Raw genomic sequence first — 19,320 nt, 5'->3', positions numbered from 1 at the left:
GAAACTGCGCACCCACCATGGCGACACCTCTCACCGACCAGGAGAAGCGCAAGCAGATCAGTATCAGGGGGATCGTGGGAGTGGAGAACGTGGCAGAGCTGAAGAAGGGCTTTAATCGACACCTGCACTTCACTTTGGTGAAAGACAGAAACATTGCAACGCCAAGGGATTATTACTTTGCCCTGGCCCACACCGTGAGAGATCACCTGGTGGGAAGATGGATCAGAACACAGCAGTTTTACTATGAGGTGGACCCAAAGGTAAAAACAAGAAGTTTTAGTGGCAAAGTTAAACTCCACCACAAACGCGCACACTGCTGTAGTGCAGCCAACCTATTCTGCAGTGTCAAACTGACAGATTAAAAATATCTCTACATGTAAACTGTTTCTTCAGGGAATGCATTTCCTGAAATTTAAAACGAGAGAACAAAAAAACTACAACTTTATGCGCTTTAGTGTTTCCCTTTTTATGGGAGGTACTTTAACGCTGCATTAAACTTTCCCTGTTACAATGAGTCACTGTTCTTTTTTTTTTATGCAGAAAAAATGGCTGTCTATTGCACTTACTGCTTCATTTCTGAAACTGCAACAAAAGCCACAGTCACACAAAGACTTTATCAGTGTTTTGGGGTAGTTGAAGACTGATAGGTGAAAAAGATGTAGCAGGTGCAAATATTTAGTGTTTCTGTTTCTTTCCACATGACCAGCGAGTGTACTATCTGTCTCTGGAGTTCTACATGGGCAGAACACTCCAAAACACAATGATCAACCTCGGGCTGCAGAACGCCTGCGATGAAGCCATCTATCAGGTCTGGTTTATTGCAGCAATTTCTGCAACATCCACAGCCGCACAAGCTGACCTCACATAATGACAATGCTGATTTTTTTTTTCTGTTTTTGTTTTGTTTTTTAATGCTTCGCTGTAGCTTGGCCTGGACATGGAAGAGCTGGAGGAGATGGAGGAGGATGCAGGGCTGGGGAATGGAGGTCTGGGCCGACTGGCAGGTAAAATAATGCAAGTGTTTAAAAGGAGGCTGAGAGAAAGGGCGGAAAAGGTTTTCACTGCCCACCCTCTCCTCTGGGAGTCCTAACTAACAGGAAAAGCTGGAAAACAGAAAATAAAATTTAGTGTGCCGCAACTCTGCAAAAGGGTTAAAGATGAGTCATTTTGCAGGCAAACTCCGTATCTCCTTATCTCCACTACAGCAATACGTGATTACTATTTCCAGGTTATTTTGATAGTCCTCTATCAAATATCTCTATGTGCCTATTCTATTAACTTCCTGCTATTAAAATAAATTCAATTCCAATTTCACTAAAGGGGTTTTATGTTTCTGATTTCATGTCTAATTCTTCTGCACACAGCATGTTTCCTGGACTCAATGGCCACCTTGGGACTTGCAGCGTACGGTTATGGCATTCGATATGAGTATGGGATCTTTAACCAGAAGATAAGAGATGGCTGGCAGGTACCTGCACCTTATTTTCAAAGCTTTACATTAATTACCCTTTTTTGTGGACTCTTGCAGTTAAACTACAATGAAACTGATTAAACTCAACCACATATTCTCAATTTTCTACAGCTCTTGGTTTCTTTGTCTTCTCAAGGCTGATTTGGGCCAAAGTAGAAATTATTAGGTCAGAATACTCTTCAAGCTAATCATTAATAAAAACCTGTGTTCAGCTCTGTTTAGCACTGCTCGAGTGATGCAAGAAGCTGGTTGGTTGATTGTATAGGAACAAAACATTGTGTATCTTGTGATAAAGCAAAAGGCTTCTGCCCTTTGGATTTTTTTTTTTTTTTTTTTTTTGCTGCTTATTTGAAGTTCAAACTCTCAGTGCAAACATGGACTTCTGAACAGCAACCTATAAACCTGAAGAGTGTGAATGAACCTGCATGTATCAATCCCTGTTGCTGGTAAACAGTGTAAACTCAAAATCTACTTGAGGAAGCTGTTTTAACCAGCAACTCCGAGTTTGTGAACCCTGAGATGAGTTAACGTCAACTGTGAGTCAATCACGGGGGTAACGGACTCTGTAAACTTCTCCTGATCACTGGGAGGTTTTCTTCACCAAACTCTGACTCCTCCCCTCCTGCAGCACACAAGCCAGCTGACTGACGCTCAGTTTCGTTTCCTCATACATAAAGTTGCTATCAAAGATCCCAGTTGGATAGCAGGTCACTATTTTATTATGTTTAAGACGAGCACTTTCATGATCGTTCAGTCACCAATGTATGAGAACAGAGGCGGTGATTACGTTCCAGACTCGTTATCAGCTCAGAGTAAAATCTGTAGCCTACCTCTTTGTAACCCTGTGACTCTGTGGACACTAATGCAGCTGTCAGACTGTCAGCTAGTTGGTCCCCACTGGAAACATTTACTCTACAATACTGTAGCAATCACTGTTTAAATAACTTCTCTGTGCAAAGTCTGCTACACTGTTTGGAGTAAAGATGAGGCTGAAATGACCTTAAAACTGAATGAAAATTTATTTTGAAAGTGAATTTTTAAAAAGTAGCCTGCAGACAACCTGCTTGTAATCTGATTACTTTTGTAAAAGTTTGTATATTTCACTCAAAATCACCCAATTCAGTCTAAGTGGGTCAGACTGCAGTGACTCCACATAACAGATCTGCAACCCGTGTCCAGGTCAGAGCCCACTTTCACAGCAGGATGGATCCAAAAAGGATCACTGATTAAGGCAAGATCTACCTTAGATCTACTTTAACTCTTTCTCAGCTCATCCTGTCCTAAACCATTTATGTTCCCTTTATTTTATTATTTATTTATTTTGTCCCAGCATTTACTGATCATTGAATGTTTGTCCCAAGATGACCTATATTCCTGACATTTTTAACTTCTGCAAAAACAGCTTTTGTTTAATGAAAAACTGACTTGAGGGCAGGTCCATCCCACTGTTATGGTGACCGAGTGGACCAAGCAAATTAACATAACTCCTTTGTTTTCTCCTGTCTTTTATAGTAAAATATCATAATCAGCACTGAGACATGTTCTGGGTTTTTTTGTTTTGTTTTGTTTTGTTTTTTATTAAAATAGAGCTTCTGCTCTGATGAATCGTGATGATTTTCTTTTGTCTACTCATGCACGTGCTTTACTCAAGGTCAATATACTCGGAGTTGATTGAACTAATTCTCAACTCCAGTCTGAGATGATCGATTCAGAGTTAATTATTTAACTTGGTTTGTTGAGCATGCCACTTGGAATAGGGCCCTGATTGGACCTCGTGCTCTAAGTGGAGTTTTTGTGTCACGTTCAGTAACTCTTATCCTGGAGCTCTAACTTCTCCTTGCCCTGCTGTGACCTACTGTAGGTGGAAGAGGCAGATGACTGGCTGAGACATGGAAACCCCTGGGAGAAGGCTCGCCCCGAGTACATGCTGCCCGTGCACTTCTATGGACGAGTGGAGGAAACGAGAGATGGCCCAAAATGGGTTGACACTCAGGTACTGATACAGAATTATCGATGAAGTAAGAAATAGGTTTTATAGGTTATTTCAGCAATGCATGAATATGGAAGTCTTTATTAGTCGCAGCTGATGAGAATCAGCAAGATGGAGCAGAACCTCCAAGAAACTTGGATTAAAAACAGACAAACATCCATAAATGGACGCACACCAGCTCTTCAACATAGTATCCTACTATAAGAATATTGTTAAGAAGGCATAAAAAAAATGTTAATTTATGGTGTGTTTTTGGTTATTGGGGGAGTCCGGGAAACGGGAAAGTACATCACAGTACTCTATAAATGTGTTTTAGGGGTTTTTGTGTGTGTTTTAACTTGCAGGTGGTTCTCGCAATGCCTTATGACACACCCATCCCTGGCTATATGAACAACACTGTGAACACCATGAGGCTGTGGTCTGCCCGCGCCCCCAATGATTTCAACTTGAAAGACTGTAAGTGCTGAATTTTTACTGTCCATTTAAATTTCTCTGTGTGAGACGGCTGCTTCAATATTTTTACCAGCGGTGGCTCCAACTACTTTTTGTCATTGCAAGAACAAACTCGGAAATTACACCTAGCAAATGCATAGTTGCTTAAAATCACATTTCCTTTTTTTAGTATTCAACTGACAAATTTTGCACAACTGCTGCAAGACTGGAAACGTGCAACAAGATTTATGCATTGCCAAATCCCTCAAACGCTGCATCCCCCCCCCCCCCGCACATCTTTGTTCTTTTACTTTAAATTTAAAGCATTGAATTTGTAATATTTGTCTGTAGTTAATGTGGGAGATTACATCCAAGCCGTTCTGGACAGAAACCTGGCAGAGAACATCTCCCGTGTACTCTACCCAAATGACAATGTAAGTTTATAGGTAGTCAATTTCAATATCGTCACTCTCTTGCATTAAGTGCAAAAGAGGTCCTTTCTCCTCCACTTGTAACACTTGTTGTTGCAGTTTTTCGAAGGAAAAGAACTTCGTCTGAAGCAGGAATACTTTGTCGTGGCAGCCACACTCCAAGACATCATCCGTCGCTTCAAGACCACTAAGAAAGGCGTACCCGGTCGCACGTCATTCAAGAGCTTCCCAGACAAAGTAACCATCAGAGTTTTCTAATAATAATAATAATGATAATAAAGGCAAAATGGTAGCATCTGTTTCAGTGGATTTGCAGTGCATTACTTCATTGTATTTTGTAACTTTGACCATCCTGTTGTAGCAAGGAGCAGTTAATTTGCTGTTTCCAAACAGTGGCAGCACCAGTCAGTTTTTCTCAAAGATACTTCTTCACTTGCACAATAAAGTTCTGTCTTCATAGCAGAACAGCGATCTACTAGAAAGATGAGGGAAAGACATTGACCATGCATATTAAATTTATGCACGACCTGTAGTGCTTATCTGATTTGGAGCAAAAATTAAGCAATGTGTGCGTTTAATTCAAAGAGATTATAGCAACAATTATAGGAGGTCAACAGGAAGGAAACCAACATCTAAATACAGGATGCTGTGTTTTCCAGGTCGCCATCCAGCTAAATGACACCCATCCGGCCATGGCCATCCCCGAGTTGATGAGAATCTTTCTGGACATTGAGAAAATCGACTGGGACACGGTTAGTAGAAATTGACCGACTTAAAACAAGCTTTAATTAGGAAATCATGAACAACTATGGGCAAGTAAGGTAGCACAAGAAACAGACGCTTCAGTATTGCATAGGCAAAGCAGAAGAAGTTGACTGCTATGTTAAGAAGTAAAATGCAGGCAGTTGGAGGCTTTTAATCAACTGGGAGAAGAGATGACTTGAATGTATGTAAATGACTGCAAAAGAATAAACTTTATCTTAATTTTCAGGCCTGGGACCTCACAAGGCGCACCTTTGCCTACACTAACCACACAGTCCTCCCCGAGGCTCTGGAGCGCTGGCCTGTGCAGTTGATGGAAAAACTCCTACCCAGACACCTGCAAATCATCTACCAGATCAATCAGGCCCACCTTGATGTACGTAGACTGGACTTTTTCAGTTCTTTAGTTTTGCATTAAGAGTGTCTATAATGACAAACTGCATTGATGATTCATGGGATGGACATGTCACCATCTATTCTTTCTGCAGAAAATTGCAGCTCTCTATCCAAACGACATGGACAAGCTGAGGAAAATGTCTCTGATTGAAGAGGATGGATGCAAGAGGGTGAACATGGCGCACCTGTGCATCGTGGGATCGCACGCAGTCAACGGAGTCGCTGAGATACACTCCAACATCATAAAGACCCAAGTGTAAGCCCTGTGCTGCTGGATGCAGTAAAAAAGTCAATCGAATATCAGACTAAAGACCAAACGAGCGCTGCAGCTGCCATTAAATTGAGTGATTTTAAAATGGAAATCTTTAAATGTCGTTATAACAGATGCTTTTAAAAGAGAAAGTTTGCACCACTTGTTGCTAAATGAGCATGGCTTCATATGTTACGACAGGACTGAATCTTTACCTCTTTTATTCACCATTACATCAACTGCATGTTGCAACTCTTAAAGGCAAAATCCCTCAGTACCCGTCTGGTACTGTAATGCTGAAGGACATTTTCAGATGGCTGCTTGTTGATGTGTAATTTTTTTCTAAAACGGGAGCTAAATGGGTAACGCTTATGTTTGCTCGTTTCCAAAGACGCAAACACAACATAAATTTTTATGGTCGTTTTGTTTTAATGTAGAGAGACAAAATATCAACCAAAAATCCAGAACAAAACATGAAAGTTATCGACTGATTTGCATATCACTGAGTGAATAAGTGATCCCCAATCAAAAAATGGCTTTGATGGAGAAACCCTTACTGAAAGCATAGCAGTAAGATGATAGTTGGTCACCAGGATTGCACACACCTCAGGAAGGATTTTGGCAAACTCTTTTTCTTTAGAGAAACACTAAACCCTTTAAATTTCTTCGCTGCCACTTGGTAGCTTGAAGTTTCAGCTCCCAGATTGTCTATAGAACTGAAATCTGGAGACTGGTTAGGCTACTCCAGGACCTTAATGTGCTCCTTTAGCCACTCCTCTGTTACTTTTGTGGTATGATGGTGGTCTTATACCCAGGTGTGCTTTATACACGAAGAGCTGACATTATAAATCAATTACAGATATTCCTAATCAGTGTGCCCATGTGGCCCAGAATCCATGGAGGCCAGAATTCTGGGTGTGTTGTAAGAGATCAAATCTGTATTTCACTCAATGACATGTAAATCAATTTGTAACTTTTAAGTAATGGGGTTTGGGTTTTGTTTTTTTCTGAATTTTGGATATTCTGTGTCTCTCTCTATTAAAATGAAACTACCATTAAAAATTAGACTGTTTCTTTGTTGGTGAGCAAACTTACAAATTCAGCAGGAGATAATAATTACTCATTTTTCTGTATATGAATGCTATGTGGTTATGGAGACCATTACAGATGCTGTAGTATTGCTGCTGGTTTTAAAAGCTTTACTATAAAAGCTATCCTTCTGAACATTTCTCTCTTTCCTCCTTTAGGTTTCGTAATTTCAGTGAACTAGAACCAAACAAGTTTCAGAACAAAACCAATGGCATCACTCCCAGACGCTGGCTGCTCCTCTGTAACCCTGGACTGGCGGAGCTTATAGCCGAGGTCTGTTTCAGCTGCAGTAATGATGCCAAGAGACCGCTTAAGACCTCTAAATCTTTAGAGATGTATCAAGCGGCTGTGTTCTTGGCAGAGCATTTACTTGCTGTTTTACAAACAGTCTGCTGAAGTGTAAATTGTCGATGTGTGTTTGCATATTTTAGCCTGACCTTAACTGTCTTTCAGGCCATCGGGGAGGACTATGTGAGGGACCTCGGTGAGCTGCGGACGCTGAATGACCTTGTTAATGATGCTACCTTCATCCGCGATGTCTCTAAAGTGAAACAGGTAATATGGAAGGTGTCACTGCAAAGTACCTGAGTAGATTTATTCAATTACTGTGCTTTTAAGAGTAAAATTTTAAAAAGTGGGCATTTATACTTCATTGGGAGTGGCTTCCAGATGTAGTGTCTTACATGCAGAAGATCCCTGATTTGAAACTGGGAGGACATGGGTTTGAAGTCCCAGCAATGGTATGAAGCCTGGATAAATGGGAAGGGCATCAGGAAATAAGGGAGCAGTCAAAAGCACTCTAATGCTCAAACACTTGAAAGACGATATTGAGCTACATTCATCTGGCAGACATAGTTGATTCATTTTACTAAGGGCGATCGTGGCTCAAGACTTGGGTGTTCGTTTTGTAATCGGAAGGTTGCCAGTTCGAGCCCCGGCTCGGACAGTCTCGGTCGTTGTGTCCTTGGGCAAGACACTTCACCTACCGCCTACTGGTGTTGGTCAGAGGGGCCGATGGCACGATATGGCAGCCTCGCCTCTGTCAGTCTGCCCCAGGGCAGCCGTGGCTACAACTGTAGCTTGCCTTCACCGGTGTGTGAATGTGAGAGTGAATGAATAGTGGTATTGTAAAGTGCTTTGAGGGGTCCCGAAAAGCGCTATATAAATGCAATCCATTATTATTATTATTATTATTATTATTATTATTATTATTATTATTATTATTATTATTATTATTATTATTATTATTATTATTATTATTACTTTACAGAAATAAAAGAATAGTCGTGGAATATTTAAAAATCCCTTTTTCTTTTCTGTCTTGCGATCCCTTGCAGTAAAGCAGGTGTTGGTCTGCAAAATCTTTTTTTTGCTCAGTGATTTAACAACCATCTGACACTGGACTGGTTCTGGTTTACACACTGTTGCATCACTGTTGTTTGTACTGAAATCATATCTGTTAATACCAGTCGTAGCATTGTTCTGCAGTCTTTCAGTAAATACTCCTTGCACCACCATCCAGACAGAAAATGCTGTAACGGCACTGGACTGAAGAATGCCTCAGAATTGAGGCTTACAATTTGATTTATTGGTGTCTTCTGATATTTAAAAAAAAAAAAAAAAAAAAAAAGTTTCACTAGCTGGGACCACATCCTGTTAGACTGGACAATGGCAGATGGGCAATCGTGAATTGATGCTGCAGTTTGGGGAAGGCCTCAGAGGGGGGACTTGCAGCGGCTCCCAGGCTGGGCAGGTACCCATGTGTTAATGAAAAGTGAATGACCTTTATTTTTTTTTAAATGGGAACAACAGGTTGTAGTGCTGGAGGCATAGGTAGACATACACTCCTTTTCCGGTCGTATCAGGTGTGATCCCGCTCCTGAATTTCAAATAAATGATCTCCTCTTACATGAATTGATTCTAAACATTAGTCCTTATGCTCATGTAGCTTATGATTGCATGGTAGTGTTTGTTCTGCTGCACCATGAAACTGTAAATTTGGTCCTCAGTGGAAAATTACATCTCACTTTTTAAATGCCTGTGCACGTCATTGCAGGCTGAAACGATCTTATTGTGTTTTGCAAGATTGCAGTTTGTGGTTTTCAAACCTGGTACGTGTCCAGGCGGCACTCGTCAGTTATTCAGGAATTTCACATCAGCAACTTCCTGCCAATCACGCATTTCTCCTTTTCTCACAGGACAACAAGGTGAAATTTGCCCAGTATCTGGAGAAGGAGTACCCAGTGAAAATCAACCCAGCCTCCATGTTTGACGTCCATGTGAAGAGGATCCACGAATACAAGCGCCAGCTCCTTAACTGCCTGCACATAATCACCATGTACAATCGTACGTGCAGCACGTGCAGTTTGATTGCTCAGTGCCAAAAGCTTTAATAATGGCTGATTTTCTGAGTGATAATTTACATGACACAATCTGACATGTCTCGATGTGGCAGATTCCCCACCCAGCTGTGCATGTTAAAGCAAACATGAAGAATGTGGCCGTCTGAATCAGCTGTGGGAATTTTCCATGCAGCCCTGAGGTTGTAATAAACAGGACATCAGTTTCATCAGCACTTTTCTTCTGTGCAGAATGATGCTGACTATACCTGCACTCAAAGTCCTTTCCTTTTTTGGAAATGTTCTGCACACACATGCCATATATGTCATGCAATGTGGCAATCCTGGCAGCTTCACTGTGAGCTTCAAGCCAATGAGTTGCATAAGATTACATTTTGGCTTTATGTAGATGTGCTCAGCTCAGGAGTTCTCACGTTTTCTGCTGACCATGTGTCAGTTTTTTGGCAATAAAAACATCAGAGCTGAATTTTAATGAGGCACTTGTTGTTCCCTGCATAACTAATTCTTTCAATCTATATTTTTCATGTTTGTTCACCTGCAGTGGCTCAGTGCTCCCCTCAGTTTGAGAACTGTATGTACAGCTGGAGCAGGCAGCAGCTTAGCAGATCTGCACTGTTGGGCCCAATTTTTTTTTTATTTTTTAAGCTGTTTCTGCTCTTTATGCTAAGGGATATTGACTGGTAGCATTTTTTTTTTTTTTTTTTGTTCTCATCAAAAGAAAGCAGAAAATATTTCCCAAATGTTTTTCTTCTCAAATTTCACAAACAAGCCAGCAGGAAATTGATGGATCTGTAAAACACGAAGTAAAAATGCAAATCCCCAAAATTTAAAACACTGAAAATAACTTAAAATGACTGAGTGTGTAAAATGCTGCTTTTTGTGTGCTTTGCTCCATGCCCTAAATGTGTGAGCAGGTTTTTAATTCATTACTTTTGACTAAATCAACAACTTACTGAAAATGAATTGAGTCCAGATGGTTTTTGTTTAAATCACTAATATTGAGTTTCTTTATTTTATTTTTTATTTTGCTTCATAGGCATCAAAATGAACCCTACCGCACCTTTTGTACCACGAACTGTGATCATCGGTGGAAAGGTAGCAGTTCAGCCAAATCAAACACTCTGGTGCGATGAACAGACTGGGAAGGGTAATGATTGTGATTGTTTGATGCTCTGCAGGCTGCACCAGGGTATCACATGGCAAAGCTGATCATCAAGCTGATCACCTCAGTGGCTGATGTGGTGAACAACGACCCTGTGGTGGGCAGCAAGCTGAAGGTCATCTTTCTTGAGAACTACAGAGTGTCTCTTGCAGAGAAAGGTACCATTCACTTCAAAATGCCACTCAGATAAAGTGAGAAAGATATTTTGCAAGTAATTAAATTTTCATGTGCTCTTCCTCAGTGATTCCTGCTACGGATTTGTCAGAGCAGATCTCCACTGCAGGCACAGAGGCTTCAGGAACGGGCAACATGAAGTTCATGCTGAATGGAGCCCTAACCATCGGCACCATGGATGGAGCCAACGTGGAGATGGCCGAGGAGGCCGGAGAGGAGAACCTTTTCATTTTTGGCATGAGGGTAGAGGATGTAGCTGAAATGGACAAAAAGGGGTAAGGAAGTCTCTCACAGACTTTGATCTTTTATAAGTAACTTAATGCTGCAAAAAACCCACCTTTCTTACTTGTTCTTTGTTAGATATGACGCTATGGCATACTACAACAAGATTCCTGAGCTGAAGCAAGTGATGGATCAGATCACAAGTGGATTCTTTAGCCCCAAAAATCCAGAGCTGTTCAAAGATCTCACCGAGATGCTTTTCAAACATGACCGGTGAGTAATTTCAAGTTGCATGATCAGCTCAGCCTGTCTTCAACAATTGAATGTCTTAAAAATCTGACGCTTGTTGGGTTTGTTTTGTTGTTTTGGGGTTTTTTTTTCAGTTTCAAGGTATTTGCAGACTTTGAAGCCTACGTGAAATGCCAAGAAAAAGTCAGCAAGCTCTACAAGGTGATATTTACTTTGCAACACCTTTGCAAAGTTTTCATTCCCCATTTAGCATCTGTATAGTATCAAATTCTTTAATGTAGCACATGCAGCTCTAATTACAGTTTTACTTCTCTACACTGTTATTTTGCACCATTTCTAATCATTTCCCACAGGAAGAGGTTCTCACTGTTTACAAATACAAAAACTTTAGAACATCTTGCATGGACTTGGAATATACCAGCTGACTTTTGCTGATAAACCAAAGCATGAGTAGCTTTTAAACCCTTAATCACAGGATTCCAGTTATTAACAAAATCTGTTCAGACAGATGTGCAGTGTTTGGCATATAAAAGATGGGCACTTGACGGCAGACATTGTTTTAAAGAAACTGATGGTTCTGACACTCATACAGTACCAGCTTATCAACCACACGGTCACCACGCCCCAAACCATATCCTGTTTTCTCATTTATCTTTAATTCTAAAGTGGGCCATCATTTACCAAATTAATATCATGCTGTATTGAATAACACCTGACACTAGCAACTGAGTCCAAAAACTCACTAAAATATGTTCACTGAGGTCACAAAGCAGTAGGAATTCTTTTGGAAACTGAGAAAGCCCCGTGCTGGTTAATTAAAAATAATGGAGGTTTAAAGGACTTTACACATGCATACACAAACCTGCAAAATTAACTGGCTAGTGTGAGTCTCATGATGCATGCACTTGCACACTCATTCACAAAAAGTATTTGCTACCATCACACTTTTAGAAGACTAACTATAAAACCTAAAATGATAAATTATATTTTTGTTTTTCTCTAAAAGAATCCAGTGGAGTGGACGAAGATGGTGATCAAGAACATCGCTGCAACGGGAAAGTTCTCCAGCGACAGAACCATCAAAGAGTACGCCACAGAGGTGTGGGGCGTGGAGCCGACCAACCTCAAAATCCCACCACCAAGCGAGCCCAGAGAAGCCATCGAAGAAACTGTCAAAGCTCTTAAGAAAATGTGAGGCAGCCTTTTTGTTTACAGCATATCAACCGTTCCTGTTTGGTTTAAGCCTTCAATTTGCATATCACTGAACTGTTTGAGGACTTGGAGTTCTTTTTTTTTCTTTCCTCCTTCTTTATTGTCAAAGCACTGTTACACTTCTTTAGCACAATGCACGTAGTAGGCTTAAACTGTGAGTCACTGTGCTGAGCAAGCTTCAGTATTTCCAAATAACTTGCTCATATTTAACATTATGGGGGTGGGTGGAGGTTTCAGGAATCCAGTAGGATCACAGTCGGCTGACTGTTCTCACATTTGTTACATTTCTGTAAAAACTCAGAACAATTTCAAGGATTTAAAGGCATTTGTAACTTAGTTAAGTATGCAAACTTACATTTCTGATCAACAGTTGTTCATCTCAGTGTTGAAATAAAAACAGAGTGTAATGACATACAGTACTGTGCTTTTATTGACATCTTTGTAAGATATAGAAGCTTTTGTGCAAGAAGTTGGCCAGTGTGTTGGACTTTTTTTCACAAAATCTACAAAGCGATGAGGGAAATGAGGAACTGTGAGCCCGGAGGAGGGAACGCCACTCTAGTGTCTCAGGTTTTCTAGAAATTTCCTGCAACCAAAACAGAAAAAGCTTTCATTTTAGGGGTTAAGGGGACCTAAAAATGAACATAATAGACCGCCTTCAATGGAAAAGCAATTAATCAATTTTAGCTATTACCTTACCTAACCACATCTGGTAAATTGGGATCCAAGTAGATGCTGCTGTGGGAGAATCCAAGACTTGTACTGTAGGAGATCATGTCAACGTGTGCATCTGTGTTGAATTTTCTCTGAGTCTGGAGTGATATCTCGTACAGCTGGAGACAACAAATACAGCGTATTCAGCAAGAAAGCAGCAAAGTCCACTAGAGGAAATTGTCCAGATGGAGAGGAAGAGTACCAGCTGTACCTCCAGGCCCATGTGATAAGGAACAAGATTATCATCCTCTGCATGCAGAATAAGAAGTGGACTGATCAGCGACTTCAAGCTGCAAAGATGTTGGAGTAAAAACATGTGAGTGAGAGAGATCTAATGTGAAAACGCAGAACACTTCTTTGGCATTTCTTTCGGAGTAAAAGACGCCACACTTGCTTTTTATCATTAGCAAATACTATGCTGGTCCTTTTCATTATGTTCCACAGCAAGCTCTCAAATCCTGGAAGGAACCCGTACATCTGGAAGAAAAAATGGAAAAAGTTTTGCACAAATATGTTGCAATATCCTGTGCACTGTAACAGCATACAAAAACACTGGCAGAACAGAAGGTTCTGTGAGAGACTCCAGTCTACTTTATAAATGTGTCCCAGGTGGAGTAAATATTAGCAATTCACACAAAACTACAACGTATTAGATCAGTTGTATTAATATCATCCCTCTTTGCAGCATCGGTCATCTCAAAGCACCTTATACTTTATGGTAAAGATCCTCCAACATTAGAGAATCCCAGTGATGCACTATAAGGAAATATTTGGTGATGCTGGTGAGAGAATGCCAACAAAGCTAGACTGAGTTTGGGGCAGCTAACTGTCACAATTGTTGTTGCGATTGAGGGGCTTTAACAATACAATTATTCTTATGTAACTGTTGCTTTATTGGTATAGATTAAACAGGAAATAAACTGGGCTTGAGAAGTAAAACCAAAAGCTGTGGTGCCTCTATAGTCTCGTCTTTTGCAACTCACCCCTGACTTACTTATTCTGAAGTGGCTCTTTTTTTTTCTTTTTCTTTTTTTAAATCACACAAACTTTTGCCAGAGCTCTAATGAAGTGATTAATCTCTTAACAATCACTTCATTAGGGCATGACATTTTTTCTGAACAAAACAAAAGTAAACAGAGCTGTGTTTTGCTGAATATTTAAATACCCCCAAGGGCTGCAGCTGCAGATAAATAAATGTGCAATGAGTCCACACCTTAGTGAACCAATGGTTGACTACGACTTCTCCGACGCTTGTGTATGGAGCTTCAAGGATCAAAGCATCAACAGCAGACCCTGATTAAAGACATTTAAGTGCAATTGATTAAAACAGAAAATAAAATGAATGATTGGAGTTTAAAAACTACATTTATAGACTTGAATAGTCTGTTTTCTTGCTAATGAAACAGCATGCTGCATTGTTTAGTGATTAACTGCAAAATGCACATTAAGCCAAAGGGGTTTGTAACAGTGAGGCACTTTGAACCGAGGTAGTTCAACCTTATTCATAGATAATTGTTACTACTTCTAGTGTAATCTATAAAACTTTCTCCTGTGGAAAAGAAGTGTAACGGTGACTTCGTGAACAAATAAATGATTCAGGATAGGTGGAAAAATGGCAGTCACAGGCTGTACATGCACACACAGCCGTAAGTAACCCTAAAAGTCATATTTCCCATGGTAGAGTGGGCATTTAAAGTAAGCTTAAATATCTACCTTGCTCCTGTATTTTCACTGCTGCATTGGTTGCCACCCTATAAAAAAAAACAATTATGTTTTAAACTCCTTTCTTACTAAAGCTTTCATCGAGCTTTGCATCATGAGTGGTGGACATGGCTGACATGACATGAGAAACTGACCCAGAGCCAAGCGAGTGTCCCCACAGACAGATGAGATTCCCCCTGCTGTGTTTCTTTACCCAGTGGTACAGGTAGAGGGCGTCATTGGTCAATCCAGCTTCACTGGGGTCCCCAGTGGAATCTCCAAAACCTTGTTAAAAGATATTGATTATGCAGTATACTCACTGACAGTAACAGACTTATGATGACTTTTTTAAACAGATTCTCCTTTGTTATATATTTTCTAAAGGTCAGACCATGCACTTCTCGTAAAAACTGCAAAAAACCCACGCCACATCTCAGACTCTAAAGGCCTCAAGTTAGAAACTTAAAGTGCATGACCGTATGATTAGAAAAAGAGTGAATAATTATGGCTTGTTTGAAAGGGTTGGCAGGAGAAAGCCTCTTCTCTCCATAAACAACACTTTGCAAAGTTGCATCTGAACAAATGACAAGGCTCATCGAACAATGTCCTTTGGATAGATGAGCCCAAAGAGATGTTTCACCATAATGCACAGCACAGTGGTGGAGGGGTGATGATTCGGGCTCGTTTTGCAGCATTAAGTCAACCATGAACTACTCTGCACACCAAAGTATTTTACAGTCAGTCACAAGGCCGTCTGTCTGTTTAATATGTCATGTGTTGTATTTAAATGATTTAAAGACCTGCTAAGGACCAGGTGAATTCTTTATTATGTCCTGATATATATGCAGTTATTACTGACAGAGGAAAGAAATGTATTTTATAAGTGTTTATTCTGAGCTTTTATATATAGCTCCAAACCTCCAGGACAACAAACAGAAGATCTGGTTTGTGTGTAGCAGAAAAATGATCCTTTAATGAGCAACAATCATCTTACCTCTGTAGTCTAAAGATAAGACATGGTACCCCGCAGCACTTAAGAGCTACAAAAGAAAAACATCTGAATATCATCTTAAAGCTTAGAGTCAAAAGCATTTTACCAGAATTTAAAAAATAAACATGCTTCAGATTATGAATTTTACCTTCACCAGTTGTACTCTGTGATTTATTGCCCTGCAGAAGCAAAATAAGAGCAATGAATACAAGTAATCAAGTGGCTTTCAGTCTCATTTACTCTGACCCACAAACCCCTGTGCGCTTTGTTCCTGTGGATAAAACCAGGGGCCTGAGCAGTCCTGTAATACCCACTAGACTCCATTAGGATCAGTTCAAGGATCTCTATCCTACTGCTCTTATCCCACCTGGTCCCTACGTTGCCATGGAGATAGATAATAACAGGAGTGCCGTCTCCCAGAGTCTCCCGGTACCACTCAGGGCTTCTCCTGGCGGATTTCTCCCATTGGCTGGCAGGGAGCGTATGCCTATGAGACACAAAGCCGGAGAGGGACAAAAGGGAAAGAGTGAACAATACAAACAAATCCACTTACATTTCAAGATACGCAGGCGGCTTTTGAGTGGGTCTTGTCCAGCTAAATGATTACACCGTTGCTGTATTCAGTCTGGAGCCACCTGTACTCAATATGCAAGTGGTATTTTCGGGTGATTCACATAAATGGACAAAACAGGATCCCAAAAATGACCTACCACACTCCGACTGAGATTCCATCCTCTGTGTTGAGGTAGAAATTGCATGTGTGGTTTAGGACATCTTCAGGTCTGCTGAGATCCACAAAGAATGGAAACCTCACTGCAGGAAACAAAAGCACACAAGGTCAGCATGTTTTTGTATGTCGTGTTGTGATTTATTAGATTATATCAGATTATGCTGCAGTGTACTGTATGCCATGAGATATGGAACTACATTAAACTGTAACATATCAAATTGTACAGTACAGTGAACACCTGGGAACCAAGGAGACCAGTTGCTGGATTTTTGGGAGAGGAAAGTTGCCCTGTTCTTGTCTGATATGGGATTCTAGCTGCACAGCAGTCTTATTTGTCTAGCACCTGGACTCTTCTACTATGAACCAGGCTGTTATAATAGAAAACTCAAAACTCTGTGCTGTTTGTGCTCTTTGTCAGTTCCACAGAATTTATAGATTGCTAAATGTCTCCTATCATGCTTTCTCTCTATCATCCCTCTCTCTTCTTCCTATTTCTATCTTCTTCTTCTATCTCAAGGATGTCAAACAAAGTTTAACTACACACTTAATCACTGGTGTTAGGGGGGGAAACGTGCAATTTAAAAAGCACACCTCAGTTTTTTGGCATAACAGAAAAATTGTGCTCTGGTAAATGAAAGAAATCAGACTCTTTGGGCTTAAATTGTAAGAAATAAATGTGTAAAACTGCAGAAAGATGGCATGTCATTGGCCAGGCTGTCCTGTAATACTAATTATTATTGTAAAGAAGAAACAACCTTTTGTTATCAAGCTATGTAAATCCCTTCAAATAGAAGTTGTTTGAATCCAATTTTAATAGCATCTTAAAGACAATTAAAAACCTTTTGTTATTGTGGTGGTTGCAGTCGATTGCCACTAGCATTTGGTATTAACTCATTTTGTATTGTTCTATGAACCCAGACTCCTAGGAAATCTCAAGTGTTTACTCTGATATTTAATACACAATAAGTATCACACCAATCTCAGAGGACTCCTTGATTGAATTCTTTTTGACAGCAGAGTAACATATCAAATGAAATGGGTAAATCTTCTATTGATAATGCCTTAAATATCTAAATATTAATATAATGAACTTAACAGGATAATGGCACTGATGTTCAGTAACATAATCTTGATCAAAAGGTTGATTAACTTGTTAACAGTGGTGGTTTCAGCATTAGTATTTCCCATGAGAACATTTGTCATAAACATTACACAACACTGCGTATGGCGATTTGGCGATAAATGATAGATCTGCTCTATCCGACATGTAATAACTTGACTCTGAATAAACACCCAGGCCTTGAGACACATTACTTACACAAGTGAGCAAATATGACTTGGCCCAGTATCCAAGGGAACAGGTATAAAATGACAGGCACCGAGACATAGACAGTTATCAGAAACGAAATAGCTCTCTTCATTTCTGCCACGGGTGAAATTATTTCCACTCCACAGCAACACAATCTGCCCCGCTGTCCAGATCAGGGTATGCGAATTTTCCTCTTTCCAGTGAACTGAATCCGGCAGGGATCTTGTCCTGACAACAAGAGTGTTGTGAAATAAAGTGAAAAGAGGTCAACGTTCTTCTCAGACTAATCATCTCCTCTGCCGCTCTGCTATTGGTTAATATTTCATGCAGCAAGTCAGTCATGTAGAAATAAAGTCGATCAAAGTGCAGTGCTCTCCAAAGAAGGCAAAAACTCAATGCCTGTGGACATCTTCCTTTAACCTAAAAAAAAGAAAAGCAAAAAACATGCATAAGGAATATTTAGGGACACAAACTCCCTTACCGCCGATGTAATCAACAAAACAGGAACAAACCCGGCTGATAAGTGGCCGCAAGGAATTGTGGGTATTAAAGTTCTTTGAAATCTACACGTTAGACGCATAAGTTATTACGTTTCCTTTCAGTGTAAAACATATTAACACAACTATATATCATTAAAATTCTTAAAACAGAAGAAAAATTAAAGGCAAATTTAAAAATTTATTTCATTAAAATATTTATTGCTCAAAAATAATTGCATGAATTAAGAATGTAAAAAAATTCATGCTACATGTGTTTAAGGGATGATGTTTTCTTTTAGTGTAAACATATTAAAAATATTAAAACCACTATAAATTTAAAACAATTTCACATTTGTTTAGTTAACTACACCATTTAAGTATATGCATCTTTATTCCACAGTTGTAGCTAGCTCAATATTTAAAATAATTTTAAACCAAGATGAAGCCAATATTGTATTACATAATGCAATAAATCCACTCCTCCACCTGGACTGAAAGAAAGCTGAGGGTAAAAGTAGATATAAATATGAAAATAATTTTGTTTTCAGGAGTTTAGCAACTGATGCTGATGCTTTCAGGGTTTATGTGAGTAATGTGATCAATACTGGACATTGATTGGCTTTATATGGTAAGAACTAGAAAAACCCTCAAAACTGAATGTAAGAGCATTGTGATAGGTAATTATTCATCCCTTCATACTAACAACTAACAATCTGTATCTAAGAAAGCAGGAAGATAAGACAGTTAACGCAATTATTCGATCCCCTGGGATTTTTGTAGGAGGGGAAGCGTTTGTACAAGCGGCAGAAATGAGCTTCCTCCGAAGGGTGGCTGGCCTCTCCCTTAGAGATAGGGTAAGAAGTTCGGCCATCCGGGAGGGGCTCAGAGTAGAGCCGCTGCTCCTCCACATCGAAAGGAGCCAGTTGAGGTGGTTCGGGCATCTGACAAGGATGCCCCCTGGGCGCCTCCTGGGTGAGGTGTTCCGGGCATGTCCCACCGGGAGGAGGCCCCGGGGCAGACCCAGGACGCGCTGGAGAGATTATATCTCTCGGCTGGCCTGGGAACGCCTTGGTGTTCCCCCGGATGAGCTGGAGGAGGTGGCTGGGGAGAGGGAGGTCTGGGCTTCTCTGCTTAGGCTGCTGCCCCCGCGACCCGACCTTGGATAAAGCGGATGAGGATGGATGGGAAGCGTTTGT

At 40.3% G+C, this 19,320-nt stretch overlaps 2 protein-coding genes across 2 annotated transcripts; one reads left to right on the top strand and one right to left on the bottom strand.

Annotated features, from left to right (window-relative positions):
• Positions 1-17: 17 nt before the first annotated feature.
• On the top strand, positions 18-12,612 carry pygl (phosphorylase, glycogen, liver). Its single transcript, XM_031736958.2, has 20 exons — positions 18-260; positions 707-808; positions 926-1,004; positions 1,365-1,468; positions 3,333-3,464; positions 3,806-3,917; positions 4,245-4,327; positions 4,424-4,561; positions 4,984-5,076; positions 5,316-5,462; positions 5,575-5,738; positions 6,980-7,094; positions 7,275-7,376; positions 9,020-9,167; positions 10,218-10,276; positions 10,360-10,501; positions 10,585-10,792; positions 10,878-11,012; positions 11,123-11,189; positions 11,995-12,612. Exons 1-20 carry the CDS (start codon positions 18-20, stop codon positions 12,181-12,183), a joined length of 2,562 nt encoding a protein of 853 aa, XP_031592818.1. The 3' UTR covers positions 12,184-12,612.
• On the bottom strand, positions 12,277-18,173 carry LOC116318051 (lysophosphatidylserine lipase ABHD12). Its single transcript, XM_031736959.2, has 13 exons — positions 18,127-18,173; positions 17,655-17,873; positions 16,317-16,419; positions 15,974-16,093; positions 15,755-15,785; positions 15,610-15,655; positions 14,771-14,900; positions 14,628-14,665; positions 14,128-14,207; positions 13,309-13,391; positions 13,126-13,204; positions 12,900-13,033; positions 12,277-12,786 (listed from the first exon to the last, which is right to left on the bottom strand). Exons 2-13 carry the CDS (start codon positions 17,755-17,757, stop codon positions 12,759-12,761), a joined length of 975 nt encoding a protein of 324 aa, XP_031592819.1. The 5' UTR covers positions 17,758-17,873; positions 18,127-18,173; the 3' UTR covers positions 12,277-12,758.
• Positions 18,174-19,320: the final 1,147 nt, after the last annotated feature.

The sequence above is a fragment of the Oreochromis aureus genome, linkage group 19, assembly GCF_013358895.1.
Source record: "Oreochromis aureus strain Israel breed Guangdong linkage group 19, ZZ_aureus, whole genome shotgun sequence".
Taxonomy (NCBI): domain Eukaryota; kingdom Metazoa; phylum Chordata; class Actinopteri; order Cichliformes; family Cichlidae; genus Oreochromis; species Oreochromis aureus.
Note: the sequence above shows the minus strand (reverse complement) of the source record. Positions and strands in the feature narration are given on the sequence as shown.